Below are 16,426 nucleotides of genomic sequence, written 5' to 3' on the forward strand. Positions count from 1 at the left end.
GCCATACCCAGCCCCTTGGGACCCACCTCCCGCCTCTAGGCCTAGGGGCCGTAACCAGCCATGTGGGTTTCCTGGGCAGAGGACTGACATACTCATGACATTGGTGATGAAGGCTGGGGAGAAAACCTGGTGCAGGACAGCCTGGGGGAAGTGCCTGAGCTGGAACATGGACATGAGGATGTTGACAGTGGCCAGGGGTGAGCTGGCTGCCTTCTGCTCCAGGATGGCCTCCAGCTTGGGGAAGAGCTCGCTGTGGTTAGATGGCCGGTAATTCATGCGGCTGAAGGGAAACACCAGCTTCTGGATCACCTGCAGCCAGAGAGAGAGGGAATGAGGCTGGGGCAGGCAGGGGGCATGGAGGACTGGCCAGCTTTGCCCTGAAGGGGCCCTTCCCTGGTAACTGCACTGAGATCCCCGCTCACATGGGGGGACTTTGTTATCCCCCTTGGTAACGGGACAGCTCCACGGAGCTGGGCCTCAGCCTGTCTCCCGAGGGCCAGGCAGGATGCTCACCTTGCTCTCCAGCTGCTCCCCACGCTTCAGCAGGAAGTTGGCGATGGTGTCAAGCAGGCGCGGCTCACGCAGCCTGTGCCGGGCCACGTACTTGGCAATCAGCGCCATGGTGTAGGGGGTGAGGTTCTCAGCCTTCCTTGGGAGCCACTCTGAAGGGAATACCACAGAGCAAGGCTGCATCACCCAGAAACACCGGACACTGCCCTGACTGGGGCCCCATGTCCTGGCAGATAACAGCCCAGTCCGACCATGGGCAGCTGCTTCTGCAGAACCCCTGGGGGGCTTCCAAGCCAGGTCTCTGCCTGGGACTCCAACTGAAACAAGGACACTACTCACACAATCCCTGCAGGATTGGTCCAGACGCCCTGGCTGAGGCGCAGAAGGGGTCAAGAGCAGAACGGCCACCCTCGATCATCCCATGGGGGGTGGGCCCCCCAGATCATCCCATGGGGGGTGGGCCCCCCAGAGCAGCCATTGACAGGCAGGCTTGCACAGTGCGGCTCCCCGCGCCAGGCGTTGGGAGATCATCACAGGGTGCTCCTGGGGGAGCAGGGGGATGCACGGCTCAGAGGGCTGGCGCAGCCTGTGATGCAAGTTGGTACAAGGCCTCCTCTGCCGAGCCCAGGGCAGCTCTCAGGCAGGCTGCTTTTCAGAAGAGTACGTCTGCGTGTACACTAGGAAGAGGACAGACGTCCCTTTCCTCCTCATCCCAAAGGGCTGAGGCTCCTGTGCTCCAGCACCCAGAATTCACCCTCCAGCCACCAGCCTGGGACACCTCCACCCAGAAGGGGAATGGCTGGGAAAGGTACACTTCGGCAACCCCAATCGCAGCTGCGGCTGCTACTCCAGCTCAACCCCAATCGCAGCTGCGGCTGCTACTCCAGCTCTAATGCCAGGCATTTCCCCAGCACCGCAGGGCACCACCGAGGAGGGGCTTGCACAGCTGAGCTCAGGCTGCCAGGATGTCCTTTAAGGGGCAAGAAAGGGCAGGAGCACAGGCTGTGAAGAGGGTGGGCCAGAGTCCAGACCAGCCAATGCTGGGGAAAGGTTTGGGGCAAGCCTGGGAAGGTGGGTAGCCCCAGCCCTCACCTGCCATGCTGCGGATAAAGCGCTCCTGGCGGTTCTCATAGAAGAGCTGTGAGCTGAAGATGGCCTCCAAGGCCTTATTGTTGGCCTCCTGAGCACACAGGGCCAACATCTCATCCAGCAGGGCTAGCTCATGCTCACGTACGGCGCTCACTTGCCCCAACGTGTGCCTGACCAGGCGCAGGATCTTGCGGTTGTTGAGCAGCTGCTGGTCGGAGGCTGGGTGGCCCTGCAGCGCCTGGGCCCGGAGCCGATAGTAGGAGAGGAGGAGGAAGAGGGTCTGTGGGTGGCGCTCCTTCTCCAGGTGCCGCTCCAGGCTGCCGAGGCAGGACTCCACCAGGGGGTGGGGGCTGGATGGGTGAAGCCGCATCACGCTGCTGAACACCATGGAGACGTCCTTCTGGTTGAAGCGCCCCAGGCGGCTCCGGGACTCATCCTCCAGCACCTGCACCAAGGCCGACTCGCCAGGGAGACCTGGAGACCGAGCAGGGATTAGGGAACCCTCAGCAGCCACTCGCTGTGGGAGCTGCGTTCCGCCTCTGCCCCCATTCAGAGCTTCCCCATCAGCAGCACTATGAAACCGACCCAGATCCAGCCAGTTTTGCTGCTGCCCACTGCAGGAGCTGAGTCTTGTCAATTACCCCGAGGCTTCCTGAGAAGCTCTAGGTGGCCCCAGGAGTGCTGGAGCTGGCTGTGGGCAGACTCAGGCAGAGGTGCAGAGCACCATGGTCAGATTTGGAGGGTCCTTCCCAAGGAGAAGAAATAGAAACAACATGTTTCATTTAAAGCTGGGATCCTGCAGAAACGGATCCACTCTGCACCAGATCAGGTTCCTGATCTCCATGAGTGGGTTTTCAGGCCCAGACTGCTATGACTGCCCAGAGCCACAGGCACACACAGCAGGTCTTCCCTCCAGCACCTGGCTCTGTCTTAAGTATCTCCAGCTGTTGAAAAGGGAACCTGATTCAAATCAGTTAGATCCCTATAGATTCCAGCCACTCCTGAGAATCATGCTCTAGAATATCAGCTAAAAAAAAAAGGTTTTAGCCCTCGTGGTTGCAAAGAAAACCTTGAAATGCAACCTGAGCACAGAGACTGGCCTCAGTGCCCAGCCAGCCTGAAAGGCCAGCTTGAAGAGGGGTGGCAGCCCATTCCTCTCAAGGGTTGGGGAGGGAGGTGTTGATGCTGAAACCTAAAATGCCGATTTCCCTGTGATCATTCTGGATCTAGTCTGATGCTTAGTGAAGTCAGTGGAAAGTCTTGCTGACTTTGCTGGGCAAAGGACTGGACCTCGCAGCAGACAGACCTATCCCACAACCTCACACTGCCTCCCCTGCCTTGTACAGGGACGAATTTCAGGTCTCCTTCAAAACCCAGGTGATGTGGCACTAACTGGGCTAATCATAGAATATCAGGGTTGGAAGAGACCTCAGGAGGTCATCTAGTCCAACCCCCTGCTCAAAGCAGGACCAGTCCCCAATTAAATCATCCCAGCCAGGGCTCTGTCAAGCCTGACCTTAAAAACATTCCCAACTCATCTCTTAATTTAAATGAATATTTTAATTAAGGTAATTGAAGAAGTGACAGTAGCTGAGCCACTACCAGTGACCACAATCGAATTAAGTTCAACATCCTGGAGGAGGTAGTGCCCTAAGAAGCAACAGTGACTCTAAATTTCAGAAAGGTTTCAGAGTAGCAGCCGTGTTAGTCTGTATTCGCAAAAAGAAAAGGAGTACTTGTGGCACTTTAGAGACTAACCAATTTATTTGAGCATGAGCTTTCGTGAGCTACATCCGATGAAGTGAGCTGTAGCTCACGAAAGCTCATGCTCAAATAAATTGGTTAGTCTCTAAGGTGCCACAAGTCCTCCTGTTCCTTTTGCGAATACAGACTAACACGGCTGTTACTCTGAAACCTGTCAGAAAGAGATTGAAATACGATGTGGATGGTCAAATAGGCTCTCAAGTCAGAAGTAAAGAAAGTGAAATCCCTGCAGGTGGCATGGATCCTAGTTAAACAAACAGGAAGAGACACTCAGAATATATACGAGCTGCTGAACAAAAGGGAATCCGGAAGGCCAAGATTAAAGGAACCGGGCTAGCGGGCAGTGACAAGAGGCTACTTGAGCCCAACAGAAATCCAACAGTACATCCAAGAGCTCCGAAGGAGCTTCAGTAAGAAGGGGCTGAGCTGCTAAAAACGGCAATTGCTTAAAAACCAGCCGCTGTCCCAGACGACCCGAGGGGGCCAAATGCTGTACCCAGATCTAAGGAAGGCCCTGGGGTGATCCGGGGAATTAGATCAGTCAGCCGTACATCTGTACCTGGCAGACTGCTTGAAATGATCATTAACAACAGTCTATTAAAAGACCTGGAAGATCAGGGTTTCACAGGGTCTAACCAGCGTGATTTTTGCCAAGGAAAATCACTTCTCACTCATCTACTGAATGAGCTGACGTAATTTAGATGTTCAAAAGGCCTTTTCCAAGGTCCCCCACAAGAGGTGGCTAAAGAAGCTAAAAGTCACACAGAAGATGTCATCAATGTAGCGCAGCAGGGGTGTGTAGGAAGTGGGGGAAGGGGGCTGATTGTGGGGAGAGCTCCTTTGTGACTTTGTTCTCACCCATAACTTTTTCACATTTGGGGACAATGTATACCTTCAAATCAGCGGCACTGCTATGGGTACCCGCAGGGCCCCACACTATGCCAACATTTTTATGGCTGACTTAGAACAGCGCTTCCTCAGCTCTCGTCCCCTAACGCCCCTACTCTACTTGCGCTACACTGATGACATCTTCATCATCTGGACCCATGGAAAAGAAGCTCTTGAGGAATTCCACCAGGATTTCAACAATTTCCATCTCACCATCAACCTCAGCCTGGACCAGTCCACATAAGAGGTCCACTTCCTGGACACTACGGTGCTCATAAGCGATGGTTACATAAACACCACCCTATACCGGAAACCTACTGACTGCTATTCCTACCTACATGCCTACAGCTTTCGTCCAGACCACACCACACGATCCATCGTCTACAGCCAAGCTCTACAATACAACCGCATTTGCTCCAACCCCTCAGACAGAGACAAACACCTACAAGATCTCTATCAAGCATTCTTACAACTACAATACCCACCTGCTGAAGTGAAGAAACAGATTGATAGAGCCAGAGGAGTTCCCAGAAGTCACCTACTACAGGACAGGCCTAACAAAGAAAATAACAGAACGCCACTAGCCGTCACCTTCAGCCCCCAACTAAAACCTCTCCAACGCATCATCAAGGATCTACAACCTATCCTGAAGGACGACCATCACCCTCACAGATCTTGGAAGACAGGACAGTCCTTGCTTACAGACAGCCCCACAACCTGAAGCAAATACTCACCAGCAACCATACACCACACAACAGAACCACTAAGCCAGGAACCTATCCTTGCAACAAAACCCATTGCCAACTGTACCCACATATCTATTCAGGGGACACCATCATAGGGCCTAATCACATCAGCCACACTATCAGAGGCTCGTTCACCTGCACATCTACCAATGTGATATATGCCATCATGTGCCAGCAATGCCCCTCGGCCATGTACACTGGCCAAACTGGACAGTCTCTACGTAAAAGAATAAATGGACACAAATCAGATGTCAAGAATTATAACATTCAAAAACCAGTCACAGATCACTTCAGTCTCTCTGGTCACTCGATTACAGACCTAAAAGTGGCAATTCTTCAACAAAAAGACTTCAAAAACAGACTCCAATGAGAGACTGCTGAACTGGATTTAATTTGCAAACTGGATACCATTAACTTAAGCTTCAATAGAGACTGTGAGTAGATGTGTCATTAAACAAAGTAAAACTATTTCCCCACTTTTATTCCCTCCCCACCACACTGTTCCTCAGACATTCTTGTCAACTGCTGGAAATGGCCCACCTTGATTATCACTACAAAAGGTTTCCCCCCCACCCCGCTCTCCTGCTGGTAATAGCTCACCTCACCTGATCACTCTTGTTACAGTGTGTATGGTAACACCCATTGTTTCATGTTCTCTGTGTATATAAAATCTCCCCACTGTACTTTCCACTACACGCATCCGATGAAGTGAGCTGTAGCTCACGAAAGCTTATGGTCAAATAAATTTGTTAGTCTCTAAGGTGCCACAAGTACTCCTTTTCTTTTTGCAGATACAGATTAACACGGCTGCTACTCTAAAGAAGCGAAGTCATCCTGGGTGAGAGAGACGATATTGTCGTGGATCAAAGGCTGGCTGGGCATAGAAAGCGAGAGCAGGACTAAAGGACACAAGGTTAACAGCGGAGCCTGAAGGCGTCAGGCTAGGTCCTGCGCTTAATGAATTTATCAGGGGTCTGGAAAGGAGGGTGAGCAGGGAAGTAGCAGCATTTGCAGCTGAGAAGTTATTTAGGGGAGTCAGGCCCAGAGAGGGCGGTGAGGAACTCAAAGATCCCAAGCCCAGCTGGGTGAAAGGGCTGTATGACAGCCAGTGAAGTTCACTGCTGATAAATACTAAGTAATGCGCATTGAAGGGGAAAATACGAACTACTTGTCCACCTGACAGGGCTTGACATTAACCGCGTCAGCCCAGGAAAGGGATCTGGGCTTCCCTGCCAACAGCTCAGTGAAGATCTCTGCTCAATGCACAGCTGTGGTCAAAAAAGCTGAGGTGATGTTGGGATGCTTAAGGACTGGGGAGGTGAAAAACCGAGAATATTCAAATGCCTTTTTTTAAACCAATGGCACCACCTCCTCTGGATCCTGTGTGCAGCATGGGCGCTCTGTCCCAGGCAGGCTATTGTAGAGCTCGAGGGGGTTCAGACAAGGGCAGCGAAAATGATCAAAGGCCTAGAACAGCAGTTCTCAAACTGGGTCGGGGATCCCAAAGTGTGTTGCAACCCCATTTTAATGGGGTCGCCCGGGCCAGCATTAGCCTTGCTGGGACCCAGGGCTGAAACTGAAGCCTGAGCTCCACCCCTACCCAGGGTAGCGGGACTCAGGCTCTGGCCCCTGCTCCTGGGGTTATGTAGTAATTGAAAGAAGGGGATAATGGTGCAATGACAACCGAGAACCGCTGGCCTCTAAAGACTCTCTGAAGAGAGATTGAAACAACTGGGATGGTTCCTCAGAGAGCAGACAAGCAAGAGGGGTTGTGATAAAAGTCTATAAAAACAATGACGGGTCTACAGAAAGGAGATGGATGCACTTGTGCACCCAGACTTAGAACACAAGGACAAGGGGACATTCCAAGAGATTAACGGCGGGAAATTCAAAACTGAAAAATACCTTTTCACACGGCTAAACTGAAAAATACCTTTTCACACGGCTCGTGATTACAGTGTGCAAGTCACTGACACTGGAAGTCATTGAAGCCAAGAATGTAGCGAGATTCAAAGAAGGATTGGAAGTTGATGTGCATACCAAGAACACACATAATAGTTATTGTAACACAAATTCTGCAGGTATATTATACCTCCTCTCCAAGGCTTAAGCCGATCGCTGACTATTAAGGGCTACATGAAACCTACTGCTGGGGAAGATTGTCCCATGTTGTAAAGATAAGGCCTTTTCTTGTAGCCACATTGTAAGGTCTGAGGCCTTTGTCTGCAGCCATATTAGGAGAGCAGCAGCCATCAGCCAAGAAGCAGGAAGTCACAGCCCCACATTCCATCTAAATTACATTAAAACAATGTCCTATCGGGCTGTTCAGAAGGCTCCTGTCCGAATAGCACCCATCATCGTCAGACACAGAAACAGAGCTTAAGATGGTTAAAGAAAACTTTGTTTGATGGCATTCTGTCCGGCAAGACACCACTTATCAATAGTTGTGGGTGTGAAATCCCTCTTTTTATTGTTTTGTCTTTATGGTCCCCACGTCTCTAGTGTTTATCTGTCGGGTTCTTTGATTGTTTCTGTTACATCACTAATTTTGCTAGGTGTAAATCAATTAAGGTGGTGGGTTATGATTGGTTAAAGGATTGGTGTACAATATGTTAGGATTGGTTAGAGAATTGTTTAGTAATAATTTAGTAAAATGATAGGTGAAGGTACAGCTAAGCAGGACTCAAGTTGCAGTATATAAACTGGGGTCCAAAGGGAAGTTCTTTGGAACCAACTCCAGGACCCAGCCCCAAGATCAGAGCTGCCAGACCTCAACACCCTGCCAACTACACTGTGCAGAAGCTGGAGTCCCCCAGATGACCTGATCCTGACTGGCCATCAAGAAAAGTTCATCTGCCTTATTGGGAGTGGTGAACATTGCATGCTTAGCATGTGCCTTCTGTTTTCGTGATTGTTAATAAATAGAAGTTCAGTAGGATATTACTATGTAAGGCTCTTTCTCTAGTAAAAGACCCTGCAAACCTGCAGAGCGTAAGGTTATGCCTTGAGCCCTAAGAACGGTGTACAGGTGGGTGCCTAATTAAGAGGGTTATGCCTTGAATTCTAGGAATTGGGTAAAGGCGGGTGCCCTTAGAGTGTGCAAGTAACAGAGAATTTTGTGTGGGTAACATCAGCAGCTATGGAAGGATTCTTATGCCCTCCTCTGAAGTCTCCGGCACTAGCCAGAGGGGCTGATCCAGGCAGGCCATTAATAGATTCCTCTCCTGCCCATACACCAAAGTGCGGCCGAAGCCTGGGATGCTGCCCCTGAAGGAAGGTCGATCTCTCTGTAGAGCTCACAGAGTCTGCACCCCAGTTCCCGGCCCCTCTCTCTGCAGCGGCTGTCACCCCACTCCCAGCTGGGGCTGACTCTCTCAGCCTCCTTATCACACAGGCACTCTGGGCACTGCAGACAGCTGCGGCCTACTCATATTCACATTTGTTTCTTCTTGTCCTCCCTGGCCCACGCCCCAAGGCGTGTGTCCAAAATGCAGCTTCTGCCTCCGCAATGACACAATGCCTCCTGCCCCTGACACAAACTCACACAGGTATGATTCCGGTCCAAACCTCCTGCGTACACACAGAAAGGCAACGTCCTCACACACATAGCCAGGCGCCACTCCTTGTCCACCTTACAGATAACCCTCCCTGCTCCAGAGCTGCCCACCTCCAGGAAGGTAACCCCTTTACCCACAGACTGGGTGTCCACACACGCATGATAACCCCTCCTGCTCTCCCAAACCTATGCACAGCAGTCCCACGACCACTCAAACACCCCATGGCACATAACCTCTTACCCTCCCATTCTTGGGACACTCACCCAGGGCCGCAGCAGCGTACAGACAATTGACAATGCTGAAGTTATCGAACTTGGAGCACCCACTGATGATGGCCTGGCAGAGCGCCTGGAACTCTGGCTGCTCCAGCACCTGGCTGGGTCCACGGTGCTCTCCATTCACCATGGCCTGGCCCTGCGGCTGCTGCAGCAGCTGGCCCAGCTTGTGCAGGGCAATGGGGTAGTGGCTGGCAGACACCTTGCTGGGGTTCTGGGTGACCCAACGCAGCACTTCCCCCACACTCCGCGACCGCTCTATCAGTCGCTTCATGGTGAAGAAAGTGTCGTAGCTCATCTTCTCGTGGATGAAGCTCCAGCTCTTCCTCTTGCCATGGCCTCGAGTCCTGCCAGCATCAGGGGGCACGCTGTGGAGCAGCCCATGGCTGTAGGGATCCAGGGGCAGCAGCACAGCCCGCTGCTTGGCCTTCCCCGCACAGTAGCAGCTCGGGTACATCCTGGACCCCCTCGTGTCACTAGCAGCCAGCCCCTGCAGGACACAGGGCCGTGTGCTCTCTTGGCTCAGGGCGCGGAGCCATGGCAGCAGGCGCAGCATGGTGCGGGGAGGGCAACTCGAGGGGCTTCTGAAAACAAGGAGACCCTGAAGGAAAGTCAGAGAAAGAGCATGAGGAAGGCAGAGCCAGGGCCCCAGTCTCCTTAGGGGCCTCAGCCTGGGACAAAGGAAACACCAGCTAACGCAGCAAGGAGACACCTGTACTCTCCTCAAAAGTCCCACCAGATGCTCCGTGCCCTACACATCCCCGCTGGGACAGGGTGCCCGCCGGCTCTCCCCATAGCGAGCCCCCCGGCCCCGCTCCCTATGCACCCCCCGCCGGGACAGGGTGCCCGCCGGCTCTCCCCACAGCGAGCCCCCCGGCCCCGCTCCCTACGCACCCCCCGCCGGGACAGGGTGCCCGCCGGCTCTCCCCACAGCGAGCCCCCCGGCCCCGCTCCCTACGCACCCCCCGCCGGGACAGGGTGCCCAGCGGCTCTCCCCACAGCGAGCCCCCCGGCCCCGCTCCCTACGCACCCCCCGCCGGGACAGGGTGCCCGCCGGCTCTCCCCACAGCGAGCCCCCCGGCCCCGCTCCCTACGCACCCCCCGCCGGGACAGGGTGCCCGCCGGCTCTCCCCACAGCGAGCCCCCCGGCCCCGCTCCCTACGCACCCCCCGCCGGGACAGGGTGCCCGCCGGCTCTCCCCACAGCGAGCCCCCCGGCCCCGCTCCCTACGCACCCCCCGCCGGGACAGGGTGCCCGCCGGCTCTCCCCACAGCGAGCCCCCCGGCCCCGCTCCCTACGCACCCCCCGCCGGGACAGGGTGCCCGCCGGCTCTCCCCACAGCGAGCCCCCCGGCCCCGCTCCCTACGCACCCCCCGCCGGGACAGGGTGCCCGCCGGCTCTCCCCACAGCGAGCCCCCCGGCCCCGCTCCCTACGCACCCCCCGCCGGGACAGGGTGCCCGCCGGCTCTCCCCACAGCGAGCCCCCCGGCCCCGCTCCCTACGCACCCCCCGCCGGGACAGGGTGCCCGCCGGCTCTCCCCACAGCGAGCCCCCCGGCCCCGCTCCCTACGCACCCCCCGCCGGGACAGGGTGCCCGCCGGCTCTCCCCACAGCGAGCCCCCCGGCCCCGCTCCCTACGCACCCCCCGCCGGGACAGGGTGCCCGCCGGCTCTCCCCACAGCGAGCCCCCCGGCCCCGCTCCCTACGCACCCCCCGCCGGGACAGGGTGCCCGCCGGCTCTCCCCACAGCGAGCCCCCCGGCCCCGCTCCCTACGCACCCCCCGCCGGGACAGGGTGCCCAGCCGCTCTCCCCACAGCGAGCCCCCCGGCCCCGCTCCCTACGCACCCCCCGCCGGGACAGGGTGCCCGCCGGCTCTCCCCACAGCGAGCCCCCCGGCCCCGCTCCCTACGCACCCCCCGCCGGGACAGGGTGCCCGCCGGCTCTCCCCACAGCGAGCCCCCCGGCCCCGCTCCCTACGCACCCCCCGCCGGGACAGGGTGCCCGCCGGCTCTCCCCACAGCGAGCCCCCCGGCCCCGCTCCCTACGCACCCCCCGCCGGGACAGGGTGCCCGCCGGCTCTCCCCACAGCGAGCCCCCCGGCCCCGCTCCCGACACGCCCCACAACTGGCAACACCCAGAGCCCTCCCCCCAGCTCTGCCCCCCCCAAACCGGCCCCTCCCCCCAGCTCTGCCCCCCCCAAACCGGCCCCTCCCCCCAGCTCTGCCCCCCCCAAACCAGCCCCTCCCCCCAGCTCCGCCCCCCCACTCACGGGCCCCTCCCCCCAGCTCTGCCCCCCCGCGCGGCCCCTACATGGCGCTCCCGGCCGCGCTGGAGCCCGTCGCCGCCCCCGGCCCCTCAGCGCCGCCCGGCCCCCGCCTCCGCCATCTTCCCGGCAGCCCCCGCGCCGCGCCAGCCCCGCCCCGGCAGGCCTCGGCTTATGCTAATGAGGGGGCGGGGCACCTGGCGGAACTCGCGACCACAGGCACGGGCGCGTCTCGACGCGGATTGGCCGACGCCTGCGTGACGTCAACCGCCCCCCCCAAAGGAGACCTGGCTCCTCTGGGAGTCACCCCTCCCCCACCCCCCGCTGCCCCCGAGATCCCCCCCCACCGTGCACCCCCCACCATGCACCCCCCACATCCTCCCCCCACCATGCACCCCCAGTCCCTCCCTCCCCCCACATCCTCCCCTCCCCCCAGAGATCCCCCCACTCCTCCCTCCCCCCACATCCTCCCCTCCCCCAGAGATCCCTCACCCCACCCCCACCATGCACCCCCCTCCCTTCCCCCAGAGATCCCCCACTCCTTCCTCCCTCCAACCCCACCCCCACCATGCACCCCCAGTCCCTCCCTCCCCTCCACATCCTCCCCTCCCCCCAGAGATCCCTCACCCCACCCCCACCATGCACCCCTCCCTCCCCCCAGAGATCCCCCCACTGCTCCCTCCCCCCACCATGTACCCCCCAGTCCCTCCCTCCCCCCCACATTCTCCCCTCCCCCAGAGATCCCTCACCCCACCCCCCACCATGCACCCCCCTCCCTTCCCCCACATCCTCCCCCCATCATGCACCCCCCAGTCCCTCCCTCCCCCCACATCCTCCCCTCCCTGAGATCCCTCACCCCACCCCCACCATGCACCCCCCTCCCTTCCCCCAGAGATCCCCCCACTCCTCCCTCCCCCCACCATGCACCCCCCTCCCTGCCCCCACATCCTCCCCCCACCATGCACCCCCCAGTCCCTCCCTCCCCCCACATCCTCCCCTCCCCCCAGAGATCCCTCACCCCACCCCCACCATGCACCCCCCTCCCTGCCCCCACATCCTCCCCCCACCATGCACCCCCCACATCCTCCCCTCCCCCCACTCCTCCCTCCCCCCAACCCCACCCCACCATGCACCCCCCAGTCCCTCCCTCCCCCCACATCCTCCCCTCCCCCAGAGATCCCTCACCCCACCCCCACCATGCACCCCCCTCCCTTCCCCCAGAGATCCCCCCACTCCTCCCTCCCTCCAACCCCACCCCCACCATGCACCCCCAGTCCCTCCCTCCCCTCCACATCCTCCCCTCCCCCCAGAGATCCCTCACCCCACCCCCACCATGCACCCCTCCCTCCCCCCAGAGATCCCCCTCTGCTCCCTCCCCCCACCATGCACCCCCCAGTCCCTCCCTCCCCCCCACATTCTCCCCTCCCCCAGAGATCCCTCACCCCACCCCCCACCATGCACCCCCCTCCCTTCCCCCACATCCTCCCCCCATCATGCACCCCCCAGTCCCTCCCTCCCCCCACATCCTCCCCTCCCTGAGATCCCTCACCCCACCCCCACCATGCACCCCCCTCCCTTCCCCCAGAGATCCCCCCACTCCTCCCTCCCCCCACCATGCACCCCCCTCCCTGCCCCCACATCCTCCCCCCACCATGCACCCCCCAGTCCCTCCCTCCCCCCACATCCTCCCCTCCCCCCAGAGATCCCTCACCCCACCCCCACCATGCACCCCCCTCCCTGCCCCCACATCCTCCCCCCACCATGCACCCCCCACATCCTCCCCTCCCCCCACTCCTCCCTCCCCCCAACCCCACCCCACCATGCACCCCCCAGTCCCTCCCTCCCCCCACATCCTCCCCTCCCCCAGAGATCCCTCACCCCACCCCCACCATGCACCCCCCTCCCTTCCCCCAGAGATCCCCCCACTCCTCCCTCCCTCCAACCCCACCCCCACCATGCACCCCCAGTCCCTCCCTCCCCTCCACATCCTCCCCTCCCCCCAGAGATCCCTCACCCCACCCCCACCATGCACCCCTCCCTCCCCCCAGAGATCCCCCTCTGCTCCCTCCCCCCACCATGCACCCCCCAGTCCCTCCCTCCCCCCCACATTCTCCCCTCCCCCAGAGATCCCTCACCCCACCCCCCACCATGCACCCCCCTCCCTTCCCCCACATCCTCCCCCCACCATGCACCCCCCAGTCCCTCCCTCCCCCCACATCCTCCCCTCCCCCCAGAGATCCCTCACCCCACCCCCACCATGCACCCCCCTCCCTGCCCCCACATCCTCCCCCCACCATGCACCCCCCAGTCCCTCCCTCCCCTCCACATCCTCCCCTCCCCCCAGAGATCCCTCACCCCACCCCCACCATGCACTCCTCCCTCCCTCCCCCCACATCCTCCCCCCACCATGCACCCCCAGTCCCTCCCTCCCCCCACATCCTCCCCTCCCCCTAGAGATCCCTCACCCCACCCCCACCATGCACCCCCCTCCCTGCCCCCACATCCTCCCCCCACCATGCACCCCCCACATCCTCCCCTCCCCCCACTCCTCCCTCCCCCCAACCCCACCCCACCATGCACCCCCCAGTCCCTCCCTCCCCCCACATCCTCCCCTCCCCCCAGAGATCCCCCACTCCTCCCTCCCCCCACATCCTCCCCTCCCCCAGAGATCCCTCACCCCACCCCCACAATGCACCCCCCTCCCTTCCCCCAGAGATCCCCCCACTCCTCCCTCCCTCCCTCCAACCCCACCCCCACCATGCACCCCCAGTCCCTCCCTCCCCTCCACATCCTCCCCTCCCCCCAGAGATCCCTCACCCCACCCCCACCATGCACCCCTCCCTCCCCCCAGAGATCCCCCCACTGCTCCCTCCCCCCACCATGCACCCCCCAGTCCCTCCCTCCCCCCCACATTCTCCCCTCCCCCAGAGATCCCTCACCCCACCCCCCACCATGCACCCCCCTCCCTTCCCCCACATCCTCCCCCCACCATGCACCCCCAGTCCCTCCCTCCCCTCCACATCCTCCCCTCCCCCCAGAGATCCCCCCACTCCTCCCTCCCCCCACATCCTCCCCTCCCCCAGAGATCCCTCACCCCACCCCCACCATGCACCCCCCTCCCTTCCCCCAGAGATCCCCCACTCCTCCCTCCCTCCAACCCCACCCCCACCATGCACCCCCAGTCCCTCCCTCCCCTCCACATCCTCCCCTCCCCCCAGAGATCCCTCACCCCAACCCCACCATGCACCCCTCCCTCCCCCCAGAGATCCCCCCACTGCTCCCTCCCCCCACCATGCACCCCCCAGTCCCTCCCTCCCCCCCACATTCTCCCCTCCCCCAGAGATCCCTCACCCCACCCCCCACCATGCACCCCCCTCCCTGCCCCCACATCCTCCCCCCACCATGCACCCCCCAGTCCCTCCCTCCCCCCACATCCTCCCCTCCCCCCAGAGATCCCTCACCCCACCCCCACCATGCACCCCCCTCCCTGCCCCCACATCCTCCCCCCACCATGCACCCCCCACATCCTCCCCTCCCCCCACTCCTCCCTCCCCCCAACCCCACCCCACCATGCACCCCCCAGTCCCTCCCTCCCCCCACATCCTCCCCTCCCCCCAGAGATCCCCCCACTCCTCCCTCCCCCCACATCCTCCCCTCCCCCAGAGATCCCTCACCCCACCCCCACCATGCACCCCCCTCCCTTCCCCCAGAGATCCCCCCACTCCTCCCTCCCTCCAACCCCACCCCCACCATGCACCCCCAGTCCCTCCCTCCCCTCCACATCCTCCCCTCCCCCCAGAGATCCCTCACCCCACCCCCACCATGCACCCCTCCCTCCCCCCAGAGATCCCCCCACTGCTCCCTCCCCCCACCATGCACCCCCCAGTCCCTCCCTCCCCCCCACATTCTCCCCTCCCCCAGAGATCCCTCACCCCACCCCCCACCATGCACCCCCCTCCCTTCCCCCACATCCTCCCCCCACCATGCACCCCCCAGTCCCTCCCTCCCCCCACATCCTCCCCTCCCTGAGATCCCTCACCCCACCCCCACCATGCACCCCCCTCCCTTCCCCCAGAGATCCCCCCACTCCTCCCTCCCCCCACCATGCACCCCCCTCCCTGCCCCCACATCCTCCCCCCACCATGCACCCCCCAGTCCCTCCCTCCCCCCACATCCTCCCCTCCCCCTAGAGATCCCTCACCCCACCCCCACCATGCACCCCCCTCCCTGCCCCCACATCCTCCCCCCACCATGCACCCCCCACATCCTCCCCTCCCCCCACTCCTCCCTCCCCCCAACCCCACCCCACCATGCACCCCCCAGTCCCTCCCTCCCCCCACATCCTCCCCTCCCCCCAGAGATCCCCCCACTCCTCCCTCCCCCATCCTCCCCTCCCCCAGAGATCCCTCACCCCACCCCCACCATGCACCCCCCTCCCTTCCCCCAGAGATCCCCCCACTCCTCCCTCCCTCCAACCCCACCCCCACCATGCACCCCCAGTCCCTCCCTCCCCTCCACATCCTCCCTTCCCCCCAGAGATCCCTCACCCCACCCCCACCATGCACCCCTCCCTCCCCCCAGAGATCCCCCCACTGCTCCCTCCCCCCACCATGCACCCCCCAGTCCCTCCCTCCCCCCCACATTCTCCCCTCCCCCAGAGATCCCTCACCCCACCCCCCACCATGCACCCCCTCCCTTCCCCCACATCCTCCCCCCACCATGCACCCCCAGTCCCTCCCTCCCCCCACATCCTCCCCTCCCCCCAGAGATCCCTCACCCCACCCCCACCATGCACCCCCCTCCCTTCCCCCAGAGATCCCCCCACTCCTCCCTCCCCCCAACCCCACCCCACCATGCACCCCCCAGTCCCTCCCTTCCCCCCCACATCCTCCCCTCCCTGAGATCCCTCACCCCACCCCCCACCATGCACTCCTCCCTCCATTCCCCCCACATTCTCCCCACCCCCCAGAGATCCCTCACCCCACCCCCACCATGCACCCCCTCCCTCCCCCCAGAGATCCCTCACCCCACCCCCACCATGCACCCCCTCCCTCCCCCCAGAGATCCCTCACCCTCACCCCCACCATGCACTCCTCCCTCCATCCCCCCCACATCCTCCCCTCCCCCTAGAGAACCCTCACCCCACCTCCCACCATGCACCCCCAGTCCCTCCCTCCCTCCCCCCACCCCACCTCCCACCATGCACCCCCAGTCCCTCCCTCCCCCCCCTTCACCATGCACCCCCTCCCTCCCGCCCACCATGCACCCCCCACACCCTCCCCTCCCCCCAGAGATCCCTCACTCCTCCCTCCCCACATCCTCCCCTCCCCCCA

At 61.2% G+C, this 16,426-nt stretch overlaps 1 protein-coding gene across 1 annotated transcript in view; it reads right to left on the reverse strand.

The window, feature by feature from the left end:
- Positions 1-11,227, reverse strand: part of FASTK (Fas activated serine/threonine kinase) — a 29,509-nt gene extending 18,282 nt beyond the window's left edge. Inside the window, exons 1-5 of the mRNA XM_084619883.1 lie at positions 11,141-11,227; positions 8,818-9,430; positions 1,603-2,073; positions 514-662; positions 93-309 (exon numbers count right to left, since the gene is read on the reverse strand). Of these exons, the coding sequence (XP_084476009.1) occupies positions 93-309; positions 514-662; positions 1,603-2,073; positions 8,818-9,385 (1,405 nt within the window). The 5' untranslated portion in view covers positions 9,386-9,430; positions 11,141-11,227. The remainder of the gene's footprint in view (positions 1-92; positions 310-513; positions 663-1,602; positions 2,074-8,817; positions 9,431-11,140) is intronic.
- Positions 11,228-16,426: the final 5,199 nt, after the last annotated feature.

This window comes from Lepidochelys olivacea (assembly GCF_965140295.1).
Source record: "Lepidochelys olivacea isolate rLepOli2 genome assembly, chromosome: 2".
Lineage (NCBI taxonomy): Eukaryota > Metazoa > Chordata > Testudines > Cheloniidae > Lepidochelys > Lepidochelys olivacea.